Genomic DNA, 26,087 nt, shown 5'->3' with positions numbered 1-26,087 from the left:
ATTGTTGCATCCTTGAGTGTATTTTGGCCTCTAGGAAATGTTGAGCATTTTGACACACAATAATGGGCTTTAAAGTGTTCGGAAAAAGTTTCCCATCTCAGAATATCTTACTTCTGTGCTTTTAACCATTGCCTTAATTGGCTACTCCATGTGGCATAGGACATGTCATTATATTGTGAGCCTTGTATTGTTTGGTTTTCTTTCATTGTGTTAATAGACTGCTTAGGTGTGAGCTTGAATGTAACCTATGCAAATTGAAGGTTCGCCTTGCTATCAACCATTAATATTTTGTTCAAATATTGTCATTACAATAATTTCTCATGACTGTTACTGAAATATAATAGCTAAAGTGTCAGCAAATGACCATGCATTGCAAAAGCAAAACATAGAAAAATATCTATACTTAATTTAAAATGTTTGGCTAATATTTGGAACAATGCAAGGCCAAATCACGAAAAATAAACAAGGTTGGTTCAAATATGGCATAAATACCTTGAACATGTGGAAAATGGTAGCGAGCACCCAGACTTAACAAGATGGTGGCATTGGCACATCATACTTTATACCCAGATGGAGATGTGAGATTCTTTTTGCAGTTGGTTTTCATTGTGAACTTGTCTAGTGTTTAAACCCATAGGACTTAAGTGTAAGCAGTATTAAACACAATTTAATGAGCTGTGATGTTGGTGACAAATTGAAATTGGGGCATTAGCAAAAGCCAAAGCAGGGTACACCCTTCATCCTTCTTATCAAATCAAACTCTACTCTCCTTTCAAAACTAACAATATTTACCTGAGAGCCTACTTGAGACAACCAGACTTCTACATTGACAATTTTTCAGTAATATACACTGCTGCACACCCCTCCCAGGTATGAATGGTAAAGTTAATGTGTCATCACTGTACAACATTTTACAAGTCATTAGTTAAAGAGTTCAAGCCTAGCCGAGTCAGTGCTAGAGAGTCCAAGTCAGGCTTCTTTCTCCAAATATGTGCCACCTTTTATTCCCCCCCCCCCCCCCTGCCAAATTCTTCCTGGCTGTATGCTTCACTCCCACTGGATCATTTGGCCAAATCTCTTCCATTTATTTTCCTGATATTTTTCCCAACTTCTCAATCATCTGTCCCTTTCCTCTCTTTTAACCTAATGATTCGCAGCCCCTGTCAGACTAGGGGATATTGAATAAATATTTTCTTTGGCACAAAACTTGCATTTTCATGCAGCTACACCTTATGAATATTTAAACAATACTTAACATCATTGCAAAGTCTAGGCATGACTCTTCACAAAGTTGGCGGAACATAGTGATTTACTGTCTCAATGGTTCAGTTGTACTTTATTGTCACATGTGCCTAGATACAGTGAAACTCTTTTTCCACATAGAATTCAGTAAAATTTTATTACATATAAACATAATCATACCCAAGTACATGAGTGCAATGATTGTGGTGTAGGAATGGTAGATTATACCGAGGCAATACACAAAGAGTTGTCATGATCCTGGCACCATCTTGTATCCTTCAAGTTTCAAGTTCTTAAAAACATATTTTCCTGGCCTTTAAGGTCTGTTTTCCTGGAGGCAGCACTGGGTTGGTGTTGCAGGTGTCAGCCTGGCCTGGCAATGCTGTTGATGTCCTTCACTGCTGCTATGGCACTGCAGGCAGCATCCAATCTGCATATTTGGCCTCTGTGGGGCCTCCAGCAGTGCTTGATCAATGCAACCCCCCCCCATCTACTGCAGGGCCAAAGGCGGCTCACTCTGCCACCACCTCAACCCGCAATGCACCATTCCCTTGCCTCCTACAGCCATAGTTTAACCTCTGTGCACTGGGGCATCTGCTACAGCCAACTTCAGAATATCTAGTACCTTCGAGGACACTGGAGATGAGCCCACAGCCCACTCACTGGCACCGATCCACTCCTTCATCCAATGCTGTTACCATCTTGAAGGATGTTGGCTGGGAACTCTGCATTCCCAGTGGCTGCCTCTGAGATCTAGAAAACCTCTGTACATTAGATCAACAATGTGATGAACTGGTTTTATCTGCAAGCCTACTTTATTTAAACAGTACTTTCATTTATTTATATAATTTACTTTCTCGTGTGTAACCTTTCTCCAGAAATTCCAAGTCTCATCTATCCTTGTCTATTAATCCTTTCCTCATTGCACTTTCTCTGTGAATTCCATTTTGTATTCTTACTCTCCACTGCCTTTGACATTAAAGTGCCATTTGACCAAGTTTGACATCAAGCAGTCCTTGTAAAACTGAAGCTGATGGACATCAAGAGGAAAATCTTCCATGGTTGGTCATTTTTATATTAAGGAAAGCAGTTGCAATTATTAGAGGTGTCTCATTCTGGCACAAGACTGTCACTGCAGAAGTTCCTGGGGACAGTGCCCAATTATCTGCAGTTACCTCTTCATTAGTCTCTGTTGCAAGGGAACAGGTTCAAGGATCTGACTAGTAAAACAGAAAAAGGCTCACCCATCCGTTTAGTTACAGATCAGATTTATTAGTAAGAGAGAGAACAAAAACAATACTTGTCTCGGTATGCACGGGGCCCATTTTACAGCAGCACACCTCTCTCTGCCTCGTCCGGGGTGCTGATCGCGACCCAGCCCGGTTAAGTCCTGGCCAATAGCGCCGCTTCCAAATTCAATCTAAAACCAATTGCAGAAAACAGTACTACCGGCGACAGCGCTATCAGCCATTAAATATAGTGCTACCGGCCAAAGGGCTATCAGCCACGGACTGTTCGAGCAAAACTCTTCTTACAGCCTCCTTTCAGCAAAAGATCAAAAGTAAGGATGTTTGCTAATGATCGGATAGCATTTGTAATTCTTCAGAAAATCGTTGCAGCTCATGTCAGAAAGACCTACATAACATTCAAGTACGGGCTGATACTCGTCAAGCAACATTCACAGCACAGAAGTGCTGGTAATGACCCACATTTATAGGAGTGACTTGAATCATATAATGTGGACACCGTCAACATTTTTGGGGCACTGCTACTTTCCTCCAACTATGAGGTTCTTGAAGCAACCCTCACTCTACTTCAATAAAAAAGAACACAACGGGTCGCCTTTTGCAAGACCTTGGACTTGTTTTATTGTGTGCTAGTATCTTTTGTCTTGCAGTATTTTTGTTTTTAAATGTCTTGCTGAATTGATGTGTAACTTATGTATAATTTGTGTGCAGTTTATATGCCGCAGCACGCAGGATTTTCATTGTTCCTGTAACTCACTGCACTTGTGCGTATCACAATAAACTTAACTTGGGTTGCCTTTGATCCGTCTAGTCAACTGAATCAGGTACACAGATCCTGTGGCTAGAAAAGCAGTCCAAAGGCTGGTATCCTGCGACGTGACTCAACTCAAAGATTCCATAAGGCATAATCTAGGATTAAGGTGGAATACTCTCATCATGCCTGAATGTGCGTAACTAAACAGCACTCAAGAAGCTCAACCATCCAGAACAAAACTGACCACTTATTGATGTCCAATTACCATTCTAAGCATTACACCTCTCCTCAACAGTGCACTGTGATTTATCTGTTCAAAATGCTCTGTTGTTATTTACATTGGCTAGTCCAATAGCACTGCCCAATCCAGCAGGCTGTGTTGCCATTTTCTGGTTCCCACTCTGCATCTCCAAGTTGCACACGATCTTGATTTGTAAATGTATCATGATTCCTTCATTGTCGCTGGGTTTATATCCCAAGAATTCCCTATGGGTGTAATTTCACCAGACATAATGTAGTGATTTAATAAGATGGCTTACCGCCACCCGCATTTAAGGTGTGGTGTGGCTCTTGCCAAAGATGCCCATCTCCTTAAATGGTTTTATTTAGTTTGTAGACATTATAGAAATTATAGGTAGTTCGGGCTGGGACTAAAGGTAGTTGAGGCTGGGATTATCCCAACATTTAAGCAACAGTTAGACAGGTACAGGGATAGGACAGGTTTGGAGGGATATGGACCAAATGCAGGCAGGTGGGACTAGTGTGGCTCGGACATGTTGGCTGGTGTGGACAAGTTGTGGGTGTGGACATAATATTTTACTAAACTTTGACTGTGACATTGGAGAGTTATGGACTGCGACAGGTACAGCCTTGTTCAACATATTGTCAGGAATGCCCAGGAAAATTCTGCTGTTGTCAAGAATTTGGTTGAACTGCAGCTGCAATATCCAGATCTTTGGGCTACTTGTTCAAGACAGTATTTCTAAACTTGATTCATGGATGAATAGATACTTGTTTTTGAGATTTTTGAATCTTCATAAAACTAAACAATATGGTGACAATATTTAATGAATCTTAAATATTTTGAAGTAGATTTATATTAGCATGCTCACTTCTTGGTATCCTTAACTACCTTATGAATGAGACAACTTTTGACCTATTTAGTGAATCAACATGAACTCTGTGATTTAAATAAATTACGTTGCCCTACTGATGTATATTTGGAATGTGATACTGTTGATGTAATTCCAGAGTTCGAAATATGAGGACAGCTCATTTAAGAATGTGGTGTTAACACTGTTAGTTATGTTTTTTTGACAAAAATAAATGTGTAGCATATTTTTTTAATGTTTAGCCTGTTCTAACTTATTTAACAGCCATTGAAATATTATGAACCTTGGTTTCATTTTTCAGAAAGAAACAACTTTGACCACCAAATGTAAATCAATTTATTCATTCTTTAAGCATAATAAACATAGCACAAAAAGTAAGGAAATTTGTGTTTGGTAGATTATTTCTTTGTTGTAACAATGCTTCTTGGCAATAAATAAAGCCTGTTTATTTCCCTTTTAAATGGTGCCACATTTGTAAGGAACATGCATTTGTGGGATGAGCAGCAGAGCTGAGTATATGGGTTGCGCCCATGAAAAATTTGCCAAATCTTATCTGCCAATGCCAAACAGCTTATTCTGCTGTTGCTATTGACTCTTGTTTTGAACTTCTGGTACCCCCAGGTGCTGACAATCAGGTGCCTGATTGGCACCTGATTGGCAGCATCTGTGAGCATGGGCCCTGCTACAGTGGTCAGTAGGTGTCTGCTCCAAGAATCGGCATGCCACGTTTGACTGATCTGGATAGGGCCCGTGCGATAGGGCAACTTCAAGCTGGTGTTCCGCAAAACCAAGTTGCGGCATTATTTGGAGTGAGCCCTAGTACCATCTCCAAAGTGAAGGCCAAGTTCCATATAACGGGGGATGTCAGAGACAGGCCGCGAAGTGGGCATCCCAAGAAGATGACACCCGAAGAAGACCGTTTCCTCACCCTGTCAGCACTTAGGAACCGTAGGCTGTCTTCTACAGATTTGCAGTCAAGGTTTGCAGGACGATATGGCCGACGGCTCTCTGCCCAGACAATTCGGAACAAACTGCACGCAGCCGATCTCCGGTCTCATAGGGCTGCCAGGAGGCCTGCCATGACTGCCCTTCACCGTCAGGCCCGTTTGCGCTGGTGTTGGCAACACGTGCACTGGAACCTGAACATGTGGAGGAACGTTATGTTCAGCGATGAGTCCAGATTCTGCCTACGGCAGTTGGATCATAGGGTCAAAGTGTGGAGAAGACGCGGAGAACGCTATGCTGATTGCTGCACCGATAGAGTAACATCTTTTGGTGGAGGCAGTGCGATGGTGTGGGGCGGCATCTCCCTCACTGGAAAAACGAGGCTTGTCATCATTGGAGGCAATCTCAATGCAGAGAGATATCGAGATGAGATTCTGCAACCAGTGGCAATCCCATATCTCCACAGTCTGGGACCGAACTCTATCCTCCAAGATGACAATGCTCGCCCTCACAGAGCAGGGTTTCTCAGAGACTACCTCCAGAATTTGGGAGTGGAGAGGATGGAATGGCCTGCCAGCAGTCCTGACCTCAACCCCATTGAACACTTGTGGGATCAGCTTGGGCGTGCTGTTCGTGCCAGAGTGACCAACACAACCACGTTGGCTGACTTGCGACAAATGCTGGTTGAAGAATGGGATGCCATCCCACAACAGTGTGTGACCAGGCTGGTGACCAGCATGAGGAGGAGGTGCCAGGCTGTTGTGGCTGTGTATGGTTCTTCCACACGCTACTGAGGCTCCTGTTTATTAAATGAATAAATTGTTAAATTGCCAATATGTCTTGTTTCTTCAGACTTCAATCATCCAATCCACCAAACAACACCAAACAAGAGTCAATGGCAGAATAAGCAGTTTGGCATTGGCAGAGAAGATTTGGCAGATTTTTCATGGGCGCAACCCACATACTCAGCTCTGCTGCTCGTCCCACAAATGCATGTTCCTTACAAATGTGGCACCATTTAAAAGGGAAATAAACAGGCTTTCCAACGGTATAAGATTTATTGCCAAGAAGCATTGTTACAACAAAGAAATAATCTACCAAACACAAATTTCCTTACTTTTTGTGCTATGTTTATTAATAGTTGCCACCAGGTGCTGTAGAAAAATGAAAGATTGTCTATATATTTTGACTTTTAAACAATTTGATATTTAAAATTTCATAAAATCAACAGTGTTGATGATGCTAATGAATATCCTCCATACTCAACTGAAGAATTAGAGGAATATCTGAATGAGGAAGAATTTGCAGCATGCAAGAAACAGGATAGTGGAACACAATTTTACACTGAAACAGGTTGGTATTAATGATGCTCGCGCTGCTTTTATAGTGGAATTTATATTTTATTCAGTACCTAATATGGTAATATGTTCCCAGCTAAGAGGAAAATGAGTTACAATAAATTAGTGTTGTGATTTTTATTTTCCTCCTGTGGTTGAAAGTTTACATGATGTGCTCAATCTTTGGCTGATAAAGTTTTCTACTGACAGCCAATGACTATGTATGGGGTCTGAAACGAGTCCAATGATCTAACAACAATTTTGCCATGATTCTATTTCCAAAAGAAAATCAATTTTTCAAACACACTAGACTGATACTTGGAAATTCAACTCCAAACTATTTTTCCAGTATTAAGCAAATAGGGTGCAGCTGGTAGATCTGCTGCATCAGAGCACCAGAGAACCGGGTTTGATCCAGATCTACAGTGCTGTCTCTGTGGAGTTTGCACGTGGCTGCGTGGGTTTCCTCCAGGTGCTCAGATTTCCTTCGACCGTCCCGATCGCGGGAGCTTCAATCGCTGGCTGCGGGAGCTTCGATCACCCCGACACGGGAGCTTCGATCGCCGGCTGCGGGAGCTTCGATCACCCCGACTGCGGATGGTTCGACTGCCCCGAGAACGGGAGAAAAGGAAGGAAGAAAATAATACGTTACTGCCTTCCATCACAGTGCGCTGCTGTTGATGTTTATGTTAATTTTTATGTAGGTGTGTGACTTGTTGCTTTTTTGGTATGGCTATGGCAAATCAAATTCCTTGCATGGTTTTACATACTTGGCGAATAAATTAATTACAATTACAATGGTCGGTGTGGACTCGGTAGCTCGAATGTCCCATTTCCATGCTTATCTCTGAATCATTCAACAAAATATTTTGTTTTTTTTACTGGATTAAAATGAGAAAATGCCACTTCCAATTTTTTTGAGTATTGTTATTCTCAAAATTGTCAAATAATCCTACAGGCATATTCATTTTAGAGCATTAGAGGGGCACTTTAATTATGTTTCACTGTGAGTGCCTCTCCTTGTGTACTGCAACAGTCATGTCTTTCCAGTACAATGCCTATCTGGGAAGTCTGCACATTAGTCATTGCTTATCTTTCATTCTTCAGTCTCTTTGAACTTTCATTTCAGCCAAATTGAAAAGGTTATTTTTCAGAAGTCAACTTCAGAACTTGTGGAAAAAAAAGAGGACTCTGATTTAGGGAGACTTTCCAAAATACTTTTAAGCAAATTGAATGTTGTGTAGGAAACTCAGTAATCATCCAGTTTCAAAAGTCCCCAATTATATTACTTGGTGATTATTTGTTCTTATCATCAAGCATGTGACTTGGTGGAGATAGACTGGGTCATAGCCTTTTATTCTTTTGTATGATTATACATTTGGCCAACCCATAATTTATTATCCATCATTGTTTTTAAAAAGCTATCACTAAGAGGCTTACCTGAACTTTAGCACCAATGTTCCATGCTATAAAACGGATTTCTAAATGTTGATCTCGTGCCAATGAAAAATGAATGAGATATCTTCAGACCAGTGGGCGTGTGCCTTGGTGGGGTAATGTCTTATATTAATCATGGCAAGAATTAAATTTTTGTTTCCTTGGAGTGAAATTGATGTTTTGTTGAAAACTTGGAATGAGCTTTATTAAATCATTAGCTCATTTAACATTTTCATTACAGTCAATGGAAAAGAAACTAATAGAGTGCGTGGAATTTTCAACAAGCTTTCAGTGGCAATGATTTCCAAAAAAACTCATGGAACGTCATTAATAACATGTCTGGTTCTCCAAAATCTTTCAAATTGAAGTTCCCATCCTTGTCCATTGTGGCCTTTATGTTATCAGGGACCAATACCAATATGCCATGAAATGGCCAAGCAAGTCGATCAGTTCATGGACAATAATAGGTTTTCAATGAGTACCAGCTCTGCCAGTAATGCTTGCATTGTGTGGTTAAATTAATAAAACAAGCTGCCAATTTGTAATTGGCCATTTTGAACCAGTGACCAAATCACTTATTATCTCATTATCCCAGCCTTTAATTTTTTTTAGTTTAGATTATATATTCCCAGAAATGTGTTGCCTTTATCCTTTAAGGTGGCAGAGGATATTGCCTCTCATTTACTTTCAGCTTGAGGCATAGAAACATTGGCAAGGACATGCTTTCTAGAAACTGAAGATGAATGAGGTTGCTTGTGTCGACAGAAAAATTAGTTTGTATGGAGGTGCCATATTTATGGGTATGTTATAAGAAAAAATGTGTTTTCTCTGTTTCCTGCCTGATCAAATGTTTCTAACCTTGTTTTTTGTCTTTAGATGTTACTTTGCCCTCTGGCTTAGCTTCTACCAATTTCACTTCAGCTAAAAGTCATACAGATGACAGTATTACAGAATTAAAGAATGGAAACCTTTCAGAATCTTGGGAAAATCCTTGTCTTTTACCAGTTGAAATAATGCAAATTCATAATGAGTTAACATCCATATGGCAACACTTGCAGGTAGGTTTTCAAAATGTCAATAGCACAACTTACAATAGTTAAAATTAGTATGATGGTCAATTTAAGGGCCTGTCCCACTTAGGCGATTTTTTAGGCGACTGCTGGCGACTGTCAAAGTCGTAGCAGATCGCCAACATTTTCTTTTATCCTACGACAATGACCACGACAATGCCGAGTCAGGTCGATACAAGTTACTTGTTTGTGAAACTAGCACCTGGCTAAGAGATTACACAGTCTTTGGAAACATCGCAAAATTCCCACGCTATCAATGCTTCTCCGGGGTCCTAATTTTCGCTGAAATCACTGAGAAGTCTAATTACTTGAGGGTTTTGAAATATAACATCTTGCCTGGGTTACTTGAAAACCAAGCTTCACGGTAACAAGGCATAAACTGGAATGACTCACAGATTACTAAAGCAGTATTATTATTATTATTAAGAAATTTAATTTTAAATGTGGTTAAATGGATTTTTGTGCGAGTGTGGGCATTCTATGAAAATGTACGGGAGATGCATATCTGGTTTCTGGGTTGCATATCTGGGTTGGGAGCCTACTTTAAAAATAATCGCTGATGGCCATAAACATTGCAAAATTCCCACACTTACCTGACCGTCAAACTGTCGCCTCCAATCTACCTGTCAAATGTCCTGACGGTAAACAAATTGGTTAAACACAAGTATTTTATGGTATCTTCAAATGACTTTACTTAATTTAATATTACGTGCTTCTAAATGCATCTGCGACAACCTAGCAAACCTGGGGACAGCATGCAACAGCGCCCGCAATAAGCAATGATACCTGGCGGCAAGCCAACTGTCGCGGAGAAATTGCAATCCGGTTAATTTCTCAGCAAGGCGCCGAGATCCACTACGATTCTTTGAAGACTCCTCACAATCATGCCCGCGACACCCCGGTGAGCTGACGGCGACAGCCTAGTCGCCGGCAGTCGCCTTAAAATCGCCTAAGTGGGACAGGCCCTTTAATGGTTATAACTGCAAAAAAAATATGACTAAATATTTCCTGATTAAACACAAAAATATTTCCTGATTAAGCCAATTTATTTTTTAATTTCTCTGCTTCTAATTCACTTTTATAATATTGATTAACCCACGGAAACTGTGTTTCTATGTGATTTTGATCGACTGCAATGAATGTTTTAAAAAATAGGGAAATCACGGTAAATACTACTGTCTGCAAATTGAGTTTTAAAATAAGTTGTGAAGCAACATGCATTACTAAACCATTACTATTGTGTAATAATTCCCATGTCAATGAGAACTGTAGTGGCAGTAAATGTGTTTGTGGAAACTGCTTGAAATACAAAATTAGGGAATAATGTTCAAATTAAATCAAAATGTCTCAATCGACATCTCTCAAGATTGACTGGTGGGTCTGTATTTTATTAGAGTACTGGAAGTGAAGGGAGCCTCGAGCCACTATTCAGTAAAATTATTGTTGATACTCCAATCAATTTCCTGTTGAATTCCTAAATCCCTTTATTCCAAAATCAATTTTGGCTATTGGTATGCTCAACCACCGAACATCAACATCAATCTGGAGTAAAGAATTTCAAAGATTTAGAACTATTGAGTTGAGTGTTTTTACCTAGTTTGGTTTAAAATGACTAACCCCTCGCTCTGAGATTATCCATCTTAAATCTAAATTCCACAGCAATGGAATAGGCCTGTTCACAATCTTGTACATTTCAAAGACCGTTCTCAACATTAAATCTAGCTCCATTCAGCTTAATAACATATAACATATAACATATAACAACTACAGCATGGAAACAGGCCTGTCCGGCCCTACCAGTCCACGCCGACCATTCTCCCTGACCTAGTCTCATCTACCTGCACTCAGACCATAACCCTCCAATCCCCTCCTATCCATATACCTATCCAATTTACTCTTAAATAATAAAATCGAGCCAGCCTCCACCACTTCCACCGGAAGCCCATTCCATACAGCCACAACCCTCTGAGTAAAGAAGTTCCCCCTCATGTTACCCCTAAACCTTTGTCCCTCAATTCTGAAGCTATGTCCCCTTGTTGGAATCTTCCCCACTCTCAAAGGGAAAAGCCTACCCACGTCAACTCTGTCCGTCCCTCTCAAAATTTTAAAAACCTCTATCAAGTCCCCCCTCAACCTTCTACGCTCCAAAGAATAAAGACCCAACCTATTCAACCTCTCTCTGTAGCCTAAGTGCTGAAACCCAGGCAACATTCTAGTAAATCTCCTCTGTACCCTCTCCATTTTGTCGACATCCTTCCTATAATTTGGCGACCAGAACTGCACACCATACTCCAGATTCGGCCTCACCAATGCCCTGTACAATTTCAACATTACATCCCAACTTCTATACTCGATGCTCTGATTTATAAAGGCAAGCATACCAAACGCCTTCTTCACCACCCTATCCACATGAGATTCCACCTTCAGGGAACAATGCACAGTTATTCCCAGATCCCTCTGTTCCACTGCATTCCTCAATTCCCTACCATTTACCCTGTACGTCCTATTTTGATTTGTCCTACCAAAATGCAGCACCTCACACTTATCAGCATTAAACTCCATCTGCCATCTTTCAGCCCACCCTTCCAAAAGGCCCAAGTCTCTCTGTAGACTTTGAAAATCTACCTCACTATCAACTACTCCACCTATCTTAGTATCATCTGCATATTTACTAATCCAATTTGCCACACCATCATCCAGATCATTAATGTAAATGACAAACAACAGTGGACCCAACACAGATCCTTGGGGCACTCCACTAGACACTGGCCTCCAACCTGACATACAATTGTCAACCGTTACCCTCTGGTATCTCCCATTCAGCCATTGTTGAATCCATCTTGCAACCTCACTATTAATACCCAACGATTTAACCTTCTTAATCAACCTTCCATGTGGAACCTTGTCAAATGCCTTACTGAAGTCCATATAGACAACATCCACAGCCTTGCCCTTATCAATTTCCCTGGTAACCTCTTCAAAAAATTCAAGAAGATTAGTCAAACATGACCTTCCAGGCACAAATCCATGTTGACTGTTTCTAATCAGGCCTTGATTATCCAAATAATTATATATATTGTCCCTAAGTATCTTTTCCATTAATTTTCCCACCACAGACGTCAAACTAATAGGTCTATAATTGCTAGGTTTACTTTTAGAACCTTTTTTAAACAAAGGCACAACATGCGCAATGCGCCAATCTTCCGGCACCATCCCTGTTTCTAATGACGTTTGAAATATTTCCGTCATAGCCCCTGCTATTTCTGCACTAACTTCCCTCAATGTCCTAGGGAATATCCTATCAGGACCTGGAGACTTATCCACTTTTATATTCTTCAAAAGTGTCCGTACCTCCTCTTCTTTAATCCTCCTAATTTCCATCACTACTCTACTTGTTTCGCTTACCTCACATAATTCAATATCCTTCTCCTCGGTAAATACCGAAGAAAAGAAATTGTTTAATATCTCCCCCATTTCTTCCGGCTCAGCACATAGCTGTCCACTCTGACTCTCTAATGGACCAATTTTATCCCTCACTATCCTTTTGCTATTGACATATCTGTAGAACCCCTTGGGGTTTACTTTTACATTACTTGCCAAAGCAGCCTCATATCTTTTTTTCGCTTTTCTAATTTCCTTTTTAAGATTCCTTTTACATTCTTTATATTCCTCAAAAACCTCATTTACTCCCTGCCGCTTATATTTATTGTATATCTCCCTCTTTTTCCGAACCAAGTGTCCAATTTCCCTGGAAAACCACGGCTCTTTCAAATTATTATTCTTTCCTTTCCACCGAACAGGGACATAAAGACTCTGTACTCTCAAAATTTCACCTTTAAATATCCTCCATTTCTCTATTATATCCTTTTCATAAAACAACAATTTCCATTTCACTCCTTTTAAATCCTTTCTCATCTCCTCAAAATTAGCCTTTCTCCAATCCAAAATCTCAACCCTTGGTCCAGATTTGACCTTCTCCATAATGATATTGAAACTAATGGCATTATGATCACTAGACCCAAAGTGCTCCTCAACACATACCTCTGTCACCTGACCCATCTCATTTCCTAACAGGAGGTCCAACACTGCCCCTTCTCTGGTAGGCACCTCTACGTATTGCTGCAAAAAACTATCCTGCACACATTTTACAAACTCCAAACCATCCAGCCCTTTAACAGAATGTGATTCCCAGTCTATATACGGAAAATTGAAATCACCCACAATCACCACTCTGTGCTTACTACTAATATCTGCTATCTCCTTACATATTTGCTCTTCCAATTCTCGTTCCCTATTTGGCGGTCTATAATACACCCCTATAAGTGTTGCTAAACCTTTCTCATTTCTGAGTTCCACCCAAACAGCCTCCTTAATCGAGCCTTCTAGTCTGTCCTGCCAAAGCACTGCTGTGATATCCTCCCTGACAAACAATGCAACACCCCCACCTCTTGCCCCTCCGATTCTATCACATCTGAAACAATGAAATCCTGGAATATTTAATTGCCAATCGCAACCCTCCTGCAACCATGTTTCACTGATCGCCACAACATCATACTTCCAGATGTCAATCCAGGCTCTAAGCTCATCCACCTTTCTTACAATGCTCCTAGCATTAAAATATACACATTTAAGGGACCCATCATTTCTTATTCTCAGTTTATTTCTTTTCCCTTCTTTCTCTCCTACATATTGGGTCTGAGTGTTTCCCTTTTCTGCCTCCTGCCTCACACACTGCCTATTAGCTATCTGTGTTTGAGTCCCTCCCCCCAACCGTACTAGTTTAAAGTCTCCGCAGTTATTTTAGCAAATCTCCCCGCCAGGATATTGGTTCCCCTCGGGTTCAGATGCAACCCGTCCTTTTTGTACAGGTCATACTTCCCCCAGAAGAGGTCCCAATGATCCAGAAACTTGAAACCCTGCTCCCTGCACCAGTTCCTCAGCCACGTATTTATCCTCCACCTCACTCCATTCCTATTCTCACTATCGCGTGGCACAGGCAGTAAGCCTGAGATTATTACTTTGGAAGTCCTTTTTTTTAACTCTCTTCCTAGCCCCCTGAATTCTCCTTTCAGGACCTCTTCCCTTATCCTACCTATATTGTTGGTACCTATATGTACCACGACCTCTGGCTCCTCTCCCTCCCCTTTCAGGATATCCTGGACACGCTCAGACACATCCCGGACACCGGCACCAGGGAGGCAAACCACCATCCGGGTCTCCCGACTGCGTCCACAGAAACGCCTATCTGATCCCCTCACTATAGAGTCCCCTATTACTACTGCTCTCCTCTTCCTTTCCCTACCCTTCTGAGCAACAGGGCCGGACTCCTTGCCAGAGGCCCGGGCACCGTCGCTGCCCCCAGGTAGGCTGTCCCCCCCAACAGTACTTAAACAGGAGTACTTATTTCCAAGGGGTACAGCCACCGGGGTACTCCCTAGTCCCTGCCTCTGTTCCTTGCCCCCCCTAACAGTGACCCACTTGTCTACCTCCCGTGGTCTAGGAGTGACCACCTCCCTGTAACTCCTATCTATAACCTCCTCACTCTCCCTGATCAGACGGAGGTCATCAATCTGCCGCTCCAGGTTCCTAATACGGTCCCTTAGGAGCCCCATCTCGTCACACCTGGCGCAGATGTGGATGTCTGGAAGACTATCAGACTCCCAGATTCCCCACATCTGACACCCAGAACAAAAAACTGCCCTGGCAGTCATACTCTCCAAACAAAGCCCCGCGCTCAGTTACTAAACCTACTGCCCGGCCGCTACTCCAACCGCTCCAACCGCCCACCCAAAAGAACTGAGTGATCTCCTGGGAGAGGCGAAAAACCGGATAAAAACCCCAGGCCAATTTAGGAAAAAATCCGGGAAATTCCTCTCCGACCCCAAGCTAGGCGATCGAAACTAGTCCGGGAGATCACACAGGTCTTACTCCTTACAATCCCCACACAATCCCCACATAATGAGTCAAGTGTGTTTTATTGTCATATGTCCCAAAATGGAACAATTAAATTCCTGCTTGCAGCAGCAGCAGCAGCAGAACAGGTTTGTAAATACAGTACCCATAGATAATTAATATAATAACCAAACAAAAAAAAACCCATAAAAAATAATGTAGTGCAAAAACAAAACAAAGCCCAAAGTCCCTAGTCCCAGGTATTCCGTAGTTCAGAGTTTAGTTGGAGTTTGTAATGTTCAATAGCCTGATGGTTGTTGGCAAGAAGCTGTTGTTGACCCTGGAATTTACATTTTTCAGGCTCGTACTTTCTTCCTGATGGCAGGAGTGAAATGAGAGCATTGCCAGTCAGTATAGTGTGGGTCCTTGATAATGCCAGCTGCCTTTTTGAAACAGTGCCTCTTATGGTGGGTGGGGAGGTCAGTAACTCTGCTGGATGGGCAGTGTTCACCACTCTTTGTAATCTTCGTTCCTGGGCATTTTAAGCTGCCGAACCAGGCTGTGATGCAAGGAGTAAAAATGCTCTTTAATGTACACCCATAGAGTTTCCAGAGAGCATTTGCGATGTCTCGAATTTCTTCAACCTTCTAAGGAAGTAGAGACGTTGATGAGCTTTCTTTATGATTGCATTAAAGTGCTAGGTGCAGGATAGATCTTCAGAGATATGACTGTTGATAAAGGCAGGTTTGTGGATCCTTTGTCTTTTGGTAACCTTTTGGATTTCTGTTTCCAAAATATCATAATATTGAAAAGCATGTCTAATATTAAAATTGAGTGATTAATGTAATTGGATTTTTGGTCACAGTCAAGTGTTTTATCATATCATATCATATCATATATATACAGCCGGAAACAGGCCTTTTCGGCCCACCAAGTCCGTGCCGCCCAGCGATCCCCGTACATTAACACTATCCTACACCCACTAGGGACAATTTTTTTACATTTTTACCCAGCCAATTAACCTACATACCTGTACGTCTTTGGAGTGTGGGAGGATTCCGAAGATCTCTGAGAAAACCCACGCAGGTCACGGGGAGAACGTACAAACTCCTTACAGTGCAGCACCCGTAGTCAGGATCGAACCTGAGTCTCCGGCGCTGCATTCGCTGTAAAGCAGCAACTCTACCGCTGCGCTACCGTTTTAAAATACAAAAAAATAAACTTGGAAGCATAACATTAATAATGGCAGAAAACTCTGGAAAAACTTAAACTCGTGCCAGATCTTTGCATTCCCCACCCCCACTCTGCTTGCATGCTCCTCATTCCTAATGGATTTCAGGAATCATTTACTAGACCAAATCCTATATTTCATTCCATAGCCTTGCCAAATGTCAGATTCTTTCTCTGACGTGGTCCTAACCATGTTCATTCAGCCAAACCTCTATCTATTCCCATAGTTCAGCCAAACCTTTTGGTATGTCACATTGGTTCTGCCAAATCCAGTAAATATTCACCAGTGTCGTTTTATCCTTATTTCTGTCAGCCAAGCCCTACGTACTCCAAAGTTCAGATTACTTGCTTCCATTTGTTATATATTGTGAACCAACTGTCCATCTTTGGTTTTCTAATCATTAGGACTAATTCTTAAATACATAATCTAAATAAATGTGGCTCGTATTACTATTTTAAACAATGGACATTTTCAGAATTTGTTCTTTCATCTTGCAGATAATCAGTAGAGGTTTTATCCTTCTGGTAATGAGTATGTTTACAAAATAAATCAATAAACCTTCCAATTCATGTTCCACAGTTTGAACAGAATTTTTATCAAGCTTAAATTATGGATAGATTATATAAAATAGGCACATATTCCTTTGCATTACACCAGGCCAAGGGAGAATTTGGTAGACTTTTATGGGATTTTACAAGAATTGGATGTGAGTAGAATCAGTTTTCAACTACTTGGATTCCAGAATTAGCTGATTTAACAGATTTGGATTCAGGGCATTACAGAAAATGTTAGGAAATACATTTATATGAAAGACAGTGGAGCTCCCCCAAGATGCAGTTAACTGTAGATGGTTAATCAGTAGGTTATTGCTAGCCAAGAACATTAAAAGATTTGTAAGAAGACTGGAATGGAATACAAATCACCTACTATCTCTTTGAATCAAGAAATGAGTAATCTCCAGCTCCAATATTGCTCTCTTTAAGTCTATTAGCCTGAGGGCAAACTAAATGCCCGAGAGTCGGTGGAAACTTTCTAAGTGGGTTTTGTTGACATCGGTGATGAGCATTTTTCCTTTGCCTCTTGCTGCAGAATCTGGGGCATGATTATAAAAGTATGCATTGAATTCTTGTGGAGGAATATAACTGTTATATTGATTTAGGTTTAATAATGTAGTGATTCCACATATATGCCTAATAGGTAAATGTTCTGATTTTGATGTAATGTAGAAAGAAAATGTAGCGCTGCAGGAGTACAGATGTCAGTTACAATCACGTGAACAACATCTAGCCAACAGAGAGGCTTTGCTCATCAAACATCAAGATGCATTAACAAAGTTGAGAGGAGTAGAAGAAGAAGTTCATGCTAAGTTTGAGATCATGAAAGAGGTATAGTTATTTACGTTAAATTACTCATATGCACTGTCTAAGGAATTAAACGAATCTCAGATGTATAACATATTAGTGATTCTGGTGATTTTCTGTAACATCAGAAATGTGGAACATTCTGCATTATTTGAACACCAACAATGTTATAGTTAGCAAGTGAAGACATGTTTCTTCAAATTTTCACCACAGTTATACATTGAGGAACTGGAAGAGTTGGATTCTAGATTGATTTGTAATTTTGTTGAACTCAAACATGTTAGAATCTCAATGTGTGGGAAGAGAATTGTCAGCAGGTGTTCCTCCTCCTGATCTTTATTCAGAATTTCTGCTGTAGATACGTGAGAATACTGAGTAATGACTCAAAGGGTCACACAGCAGGGAATGGGGTCCTCTAGTCCATGTCCTAGCCAACTTCCAAACTCCTGTTTTCACTAATCACATTTTATTCTCTCCACTCTTGTTAACTTGCCCCATATTTTACTACTCATCAACATATTGACTTCCCTGTGCTGAAAATGAAGTTTGCATGTTCTCTTTCTGACTACATGTTTCATCTGGGTACTCCCCTTTCCTCTCACTTTCCAGAGATGTTTGGGTTGATTGGCCTTTGTAAATTGCATCTAGTGTGGAAGTCATTTTAGAATCTGAAGAGAGTTTATGGGAATGTGGGCAGAATAGGTTACCAGGAAAATTAGTGGGGAATTGGATTGCTCTGTGAACCACCATGAACTCAATGCGCTGAAATAGCTTCCCTTTATGGAAATATGGAATTCAATTCCTGCTTTGCATCCAGAAGCCATTTTGGGTTTGAACTAAATCCAAACTGAGAAGGTGCAAGTCTCTTGCCTTGAACTGTGCATGAGTCAAACATTTTCCATGAAATATGAGCGTGGTACCAAAGCGCCTCTAATTTGCTGATGATTGGCAGTCCAGTATCAGGAGATTAGGGGATGTTCAAAGATTATGAACATTGTTTGGGCACTTTGTAGAAAGATATACGGATGATTGACCGGGTCGGCATGAACACGATGGGCCGAAGGGCCTGTTTTCATGTGGTGTCGATCAATTCAATCAGTATATAGTACCGAACTATGCTGTAGCTATTACTTTGTTACTCAAAATGGAAACTAAAAAAAACTCTTATTGACACATTGAATATGCATTAAGTAGTATACTTTCACCATATAACATTTTATAAATTGCATCATTCAGCATTAAAAAGTGCCAATGGAATGTCAATGGAAGAGGTCTGCCCTCCTAATTCATAAACTTTAAAATCAAAGTTTGTAATTGTTAATGTAGACACAAAATGCTGGAGTAACTCAGCGGGTCAGGCAGCATCTCGGGAGAGAAATGGGTGATGTTTTGGGTCGAGACCCTTCTTCAGACTGATGTCAGGGGAGGGGACGGGACAAAGATAGGATGTAGTTGGAGACAGGAAGAATGGTGGGAGAACTGGGATGGGGAGGTGATAGAGAGGGGAAGCAGAGACGAACTGAAGTGGGAGAAGTCAACGTTCATACCGCTGGGGTGTAAACTGCCCAAGCGAAATATGAGGTGCTGTTCCTCCAATTAGTGCTGGGCCTCACTCTGACACTGGAGGAGGCCCAGGACAGAAAGGTCAGATTGGGAATAGGAGGGGGAGTTGAAGTGCTGAGCCACCGGGAGATCAGGTTGGTTGAGTCGGACAGAGCTGAGGTGTTCAGCGAAATGATCGCCGAGCCTGCGCTTGGTCTCGCTGATGTAGAGAAGCTGACATCTGGAGCAGCGGATACAATAGATGAGGTTGGAGGAGGTGCAGGTGAACCTCTGCCTCATCTGGAAAGACGGTTTGGGTCCTTGGATGGAGTCGAGGGGAGAGGTAAAGGGACAGGTGTTGCATCTCCTGCGGTTGCTGGGGAAAGTACCTGGGGAGGGGGTGGTTTGGGTGGGAAGGGACGAGTGGACCAGGGAGTTATGGAGGGAACGGTCTCTGCGGAAATTAAAAAGGGGTGGAGATGGGAAGATGTGGCCAGTAGTGGGATCTCGTTGAAGGTGGCGGAAATGTTGGAGGGTGATTTGTTGTATGCGACTGCTGATGGGGTGGAAGGAGAAGACAAGGGGGACTCTATCCTTGTTACGATTGGGGGAGGGGGAGCAAGAGCGGAGCTGCGGGATATAGAGGAGACCCTAGTGAGAGCCTCATCTATAATGTAATTGTTAAAATTTTCTTCGCGGCTCCTTCCAATTTGTATAAATCTGATGCAAATATACGTGTGGGAAGGAACTGCAGATGCTGATTTATACCAAAGATAGACAAAGTGCTGGAGTAACTCAGCAGGTCAGGCAGCATCTCTGGAAAAAAGGATGGGTGACGTTTCGGGTCGAAGCTCTTCTTCAGACTCCAGTTTCCAACTGAAAATGTCTTTCTTCAAAGATGCTGCCTGACTCGCTGAGTTACTCCAGCACTTAGTGTCCACCTTAGATGCAAATATACATTGTGTGCTAAATGACAGGTAACGTGAATGGTTCAGATTGAATGGTTTGGGTTCTCAAGATAGCTATTTAATATATAAACCAAAGGTAAAATTGTCAAGAAAAACCTGTTTAAACTCAAAGAAATCTCCTTCCTTGGGTGTTGCATTGGGTGTAAAATTTTGTGAATCTATCCTGTAGAAATGTGCAATTGGGAGGCATTCCATGGAATATTTATCTTAAAGTGCTTCTATTAGCAACAGCTATCAATTGGCAATTTTACTGAAAGGGTTAACTTTTACGTGTTTCAATTTTTTTCTGGATTTGGTTACACACCTTTGCAGTTGTCTGCCTCCATCGCTATTTTCTTATCCAATCCAGTCTAACTCGGCTGCTGCTTGAATGGTTCCAAATGAACCAAATTAATTTGTTCCTAAAAATTTGGAAGAGATTAGGTTATCTGGTTATGGTCAAGGAAAATACTTTAAAGGTTTCAGATCAAAACTATATTTTCTCTACGTTTTAGACATTTTTAACCTAATTTGGATACTATGTATGTAAAATTGAATGTTAATAGTGGCGGCTGGCCGTTTCGTCCGTCCCCCTGTCCGTTTCGTGCCTTCGGTTCTTGGGGGGGGGGGGTCCTGTGGCGGCGCCCGGGGGCTAGGCCACTCATTCCACTCGGCACTCAGTGGACGGGAGGGATTAGATCACTTCCTGGGTCAGTCCCCTTGTGTCAGGTGGTCTGGGACTATACAGGGTTTGGGTGTGTCGACTCACGAGTTCTTGAGTGCGGTGTTTGGTGCCATAGGTAATAAAGTACATTAACTACTCACCTGGCGTCTGGCCTGATTACCGCGGTGACCGCACCCACTACACTAGAACATTAATGAAAACCCTCTATTATTGTTTAATAATATTCAGATCAATTGTCAATGAATAATAAAGCTATGGGATGGGATTTCTTCTTCCTAGAAGTATGGATTGGTTACCATAATCAAAACTGCCAGCTGTAGATTAGTTGAAATGGAAATTTCTGTAATGATGCTGATGCAGTCAAATTTGCACTTAAAGGTAAGCTGAAAGTCTACTCTTTTTTTTCTCCCACAGCAACATGCTGCTGAAGTCAATCAACTCACAAATGCCATAAAAGAGAAGATAAAAGAAAACAAAAGAGTTAAATCTTCTTTTGACTCCTTAAAAGAATTAAATGACTCCTTGAAAAAACAGGTAAGATCAATTTTGTGAAATTACCACAATATGATTGCTTTAACTGGTGAAGCCATAGAGAATGTGACATAAAAACAAAATGCCTGGAATACTCAGCAGGTCAAACCAGATCTGTAGTAAGAGAAGCAGTTAATGTTCTAAGTAAAAGATCCTTCATCAGACTGATTAGGAGGCACAAGAAGCTTGTTAAGTTGCTGAGATGGGGAATGTCTCTGATAGAGTATGAAGACATGGAGATAAATTGCAAGGTTATCTGGTCAATGAGTGAAAGACATAATTAAAAATATAGTGATAGTTTGGCACGCAGATCTTTTCGTGCATGTTCCAACCTGAGCTTCTTCGTGAATTACCTCATTGGGCAAGGATCAGATTCCACTCATAGAATATAGGAGATACAAAATGCAGAACAAGAAGACATGCCTGGCAGGTCAGGCTAGGCATGTCCTCCATTTCTAGAAGAAATTAAGGGGGTAAGCTAAAGGGAATAGCGATCCAATTAGGGTGGCAAGGTGGCGCAGCGGTCAAGTTGCTGCCTCACAGTGCTTGCAGTGCCAGAAACCAGGGTTCAATCCTGACTGCAGGTGGTGTCTTTACGGAGTTTGTATATTATCCCCGTGACTGCATGGGTTTTCTCCGAGATCTTCGGTTTCCTCCCACACTCCATGTTTGTAGGTTAATTGGCTTGGTATAAATGTAAATTGTCCCTCGTGTTTGTGTAGGATAGTGTTAATGTGATGGGATCGCTGGTCGGCGATGACTTGGTGATCCGAAGGGCCTGTTTCCACGCTGTATCTCTAAACTAAACTATATTCAGAACCTATAGCGACTATTTCCCGAGCATGATAAACCTACAGTGTTAGAGCTATGGTCAAATTACTTAGTTCCTTCACAAGTCATTATGAATTAAACCTTTCTATCATTCCTTGGGTCTTGCATTATTTGATTTTTTTCCTATCGAACTCTTTGTCACACTATGTAAAAATAACAAATATTGGCCTCACTATTGTGCTGACTGTTGCAAATGGTTCCCTTTGTTCAACTATTGAAATGAAATCTCAGATTTCTGCACATTCACGGTGAACTCCAGAAGTCCCAGACTTACTGAAAATTTGGGCAGATAATGTTAGCTTCTCTCATTCCCAAGGCAGAGATTCAGGAGATCTTATTTTAAATAACTTATTTTAAATTATTTTGCTTTAATTGTTATTTATTTACGTTAACTTTATTTTCTACATTTTACAAGTTTTAATAGTTTTGTAATGTCTCAATGTTACATTTAAAGACTAATAAAATCACTTATAATGCTGAGAAACCGCTCCCATTGCTGGCATTTCAGGGACAAGGCAAAACAGGGGACTCCATGACTGAGGGCAATGGCAGCACTATCTTGTCCAGTGTGGAACAGAACAATAGTAAAATTACTTGCAAGTTGAGGGAGATTTTACATTATCCAGGCCCCAGCTGAATATTTCATATCTTTCCTGAGTTCACACTGAAAAACATTACACAAAATTACGAGCCTGAATCTTTTTCTGATCCATGTATGATCCATCAGCAAATGCACTCTTTCACTTTCTCTCCATCATCAGGCTTTGTTCTTCCTTCCTCCATCCATCTTGCATTTGTTCAACCCTCTTTCATCAGTACTAGATGTTAATTTTCAAACTTATAACAGTATAACAGTATAACAGAGCTTTATTTGTCATTCGGTACCAAGGTACCGAACGAAACTACATAGCAGTCATACAAAAAAGAACACAAGACACATAACCCCAACACAAACGTCCATCACAGTGACTCCAAACACCCCCTCACTGTGATGGAGGCAACAAAACTTCCACTCTCTTCCCCACGCCCATGGACAGACAGCTCGTCCCCGACCGACCCGCACAGTCCCCGCAAGGGGATGGAAGTCCCCGCGGCCGAGTCGCACCGGGCGCTGAAACGTCTCGCGGCCGAGCCGGGCGATGGAAGGCCCCGCGACCAAGCCTTGCGCAGCTAAGTCCCGTGGCCGAGCCGCACCGGGCGATGTTAAGTCCCGCGGCCGAGCCGCACCAGCGATGAAAAGTCCCGCGGCCGAGCCGCACCGGGCGATGTTAGGCCCCGCAGCCGAGCTGCACCGGGCACTGTTAAGTCCAGCGGCCGAGCCGCACCAGCGATGTAAAGTCCCGCGGCCAAGCCGCACCGGGCGATGAAAAGTCCCGCGGCCGAGCCGCACCGGGCACTGTTAAGTCCAGCGGCCAAGCCGCACCGGGCGATGTAAAGTCCAGCGGCCGAGCCGCACCGGGCGATGTTAGGCCCCGCGGCCGAGCCGCACCCCGCACCGTGAGGAAGAGAAAAGTTTCCCCCACCCCCACACCCCCACCACCCACACCACCACCCCCCACACATACACAACCAAAAAAATACAAAAACCATCCCAACACCGACACACAAAAAAAAAAAAAGGAAAAAAGACGAACAGACTGCTAGCGAGCCGCAGCCGTTAGGCGCCGCCACTTCCCTCTTGCCAGACTTCTTCATCAGCACTTTAGCATGGTCATAGTTCATTTTTACAAAATTCAGAAGTTTATTGTTTACTGCAAATAACCGGTTAATTATAAAAATAAATAGCACAATGAAGTCTAGGCAGTCTGGTGCCCTTATCAGGGTGATCTGGTTTATTTCAAATATCTGTCTGTCTGTAAACTTTTCAACTTCTCTCTTGAAAACCACTGTGTTTAAAATCTGTTTCTGAAACTGATCCAAATCATAGGTACCAACACTTAAATATGAGAATAATATTTCTAGATTGTAAGGGATGTTGGTTTCTGTACATAAAATACATCTAGATAATAAATACAGTTATTCCTCAAATATTGGAAAACCATCCAAATAAATTAAGAGGCCATATTTGAGAAGTGGAACCAGAATTTTGCATGAAATAAACATAGAAACATAGAAAATAGGTGCAGGAGTAGGCCATTTGGCCCTTCGAGCCTGCACCGCCATTCAATATGATCATGGCTGATCATCCAACTCAGTATCCCGTACCTGCCTTCTCTCCATACCCCCTGATCCCTTTAGCCACAAGGACCACAAATTACTCCCTCTTAAATATAGCCAATGAACTGGCCTCAACTACTGTCTGTGGCAGAGAATTCCACAGATTCACCACTCTGTGTGAAAAAAAAAATTCTCATCTCGGTCCTAAAAGACTTCCCCCTTATCCTTAAACTGTGACCCCTTGTTCTGGACTTCTCCAACATCGGAAACAATCTTCCTGCATCTAGCCTGTCCAACCCCTTAATTTTTTTTGTAAGTTTCTATAAGATCCCCCCTCAATCTTCTAAATTCCAGCGAGTACAAGCTGAGTGTATCCAGTCTTTCTTCATTTGAAAGTCCTGCCATCCCAGGAATCAATCTGGTGAACCTTCTCTGTACTCCCTCTATGGCAAGAATGTCTTTCCTCAGATTAGGAGACCAAAACTGTATGCAATACTCCAGGTGTGGTCTCACCAATGCGCTGTACAACTGCAGCAGAACCTCCCTGCTCCTATACTCAAATCCCCTCGCTATGAATGCCAACATACCATTCGCTTTCTTCACTGCCTGCTGCACCTACATGCCTACTTTCAATGACTGGTGTCCCACGACACCCAGGTCTCGCTGCATCTCCCCTTCTCCTAATCGGCCACCATTCAGATAATAGTCTGCTTTCCTGTTCTTACCACCAAAATGGATAACCTCACATTTATCCACATTATACTGTATCTGCCATGCATTTGCCCACTCACCTAACCTATCCAAGTCACGTTGCAGCCTCCTAGCATCCTCCTCACAGCTAACACTGCCCCCAGCTTCGTGTCATCCGCAAACTTGGAGATGTTGCATTCAATTCCCTCGTCCAAATCATTAATATATATTGTAAATAACTGGGGTCCCAGCACTAAGCCTTGCGGTACCCCATTAGTCACTGCCTGCCATTCTGAAAAGGACCCGTTTATTCCCACTCTTTGCTTCCTGTCTGCCAGCCATTTCTCTATCCACATCAATACTGAACCCACAATACTGTGTGCTTTAAGTTTGCATACTAATCTCTTATGTGGGACCTTGTCGAAAGCCTTCTGGAAGTCCAGATATAACACATCCACTGGTTCTCCCTTATACACTCTATTAGTTACATCCTCAAAAAATTCTATAAGATTCGTCAGACATGATTTACCTTTCATAAATCCATGCTGACTTTGTCCAATAATTTCACCACTTTCCAAATGTGCTGCTATCCCATCCTTAATAACAGACTGTAGCATTTTCCCCACTACCGATGTTAGACTAACTGGTCTGTAATTCCCCGTTTTCTCTCTCCCTCCCTTTTTGAAAAGTGGGGTTACATTAGCTACCCTCCAATCCTCAGGAACTACTCCAGAATCTAAAGAGTTTTGAAAAATTATCACTAATGCATCCACTATTTCTGGGGCTACCTCCTTAAGCACTCTGGGATGCAGCCTATCTGGCCCTGGGGATTTATCGGCCTTTAATCCATTCAATTTACCTAACACCACTTCCCGACTAACCTGGATTTCACTCAGTTCCTCCATCTCATTTGACCTCCGGTCCCCTGCTATTTCCGGCAGATTATTTATGTCTTCCTTAGTGAAGTAGCTATTCAATTGGTCTGCCATGTCCTTGTTCCCCATGATCAATTCACCTGTTTCTGACTGCAAGGGGCCTACTGTGGCGCGTCGGTAGAGGCCCGAAATAAAGGCAAG

The 26,087-nt window shown here is 41.9% G+C and overlaps 1 protein-coding gene across 1 annotated transcript in view; it reads left to right on the top strand.

The window, feature by feature from the left end:
• Positions 1-26,087, top strand: part of ccdc138 (coiled-coil domain containing 138) — a 54,878-nt gene that overhangs the window by 8,522 nt on the left and 20,269 nt on the right. Inside the window, 4 exon segments of the mRNA XM_078402553.1 lie at positions 6,532-6,653; positions 8,951-9,132; positions 17,494-17,652; positions 21,217-21,336. Coding sequence (XP_078258679.1) covers positions 6,532-6,653; positions 8,951-9,132; positions 17,494-17,652; positions 21,217-21,336 — 583 coding nt within the window.

This window comes from Rhinoraja longicauda, chromosome 7 (assembly GCF_053455715.1).
Source record: "Rhinoraja longicauda isolate Sanriku21f chromosome 7, sRhiLon1.1, whole genome shotgun sequence".
Taxonomy (NCBI): domain Eukaryota; kingdom Metazoa; phylum Chordata; class Chondrichthyes; order Rajiformes; family Arhynchobatidae; genus Rhinoraja; species Rhinoraja longicauda.
Note: the sequence above shows the minus strand (reverse complement) of the source record. Positions and strands in the feature narration are given on the sequence as shown.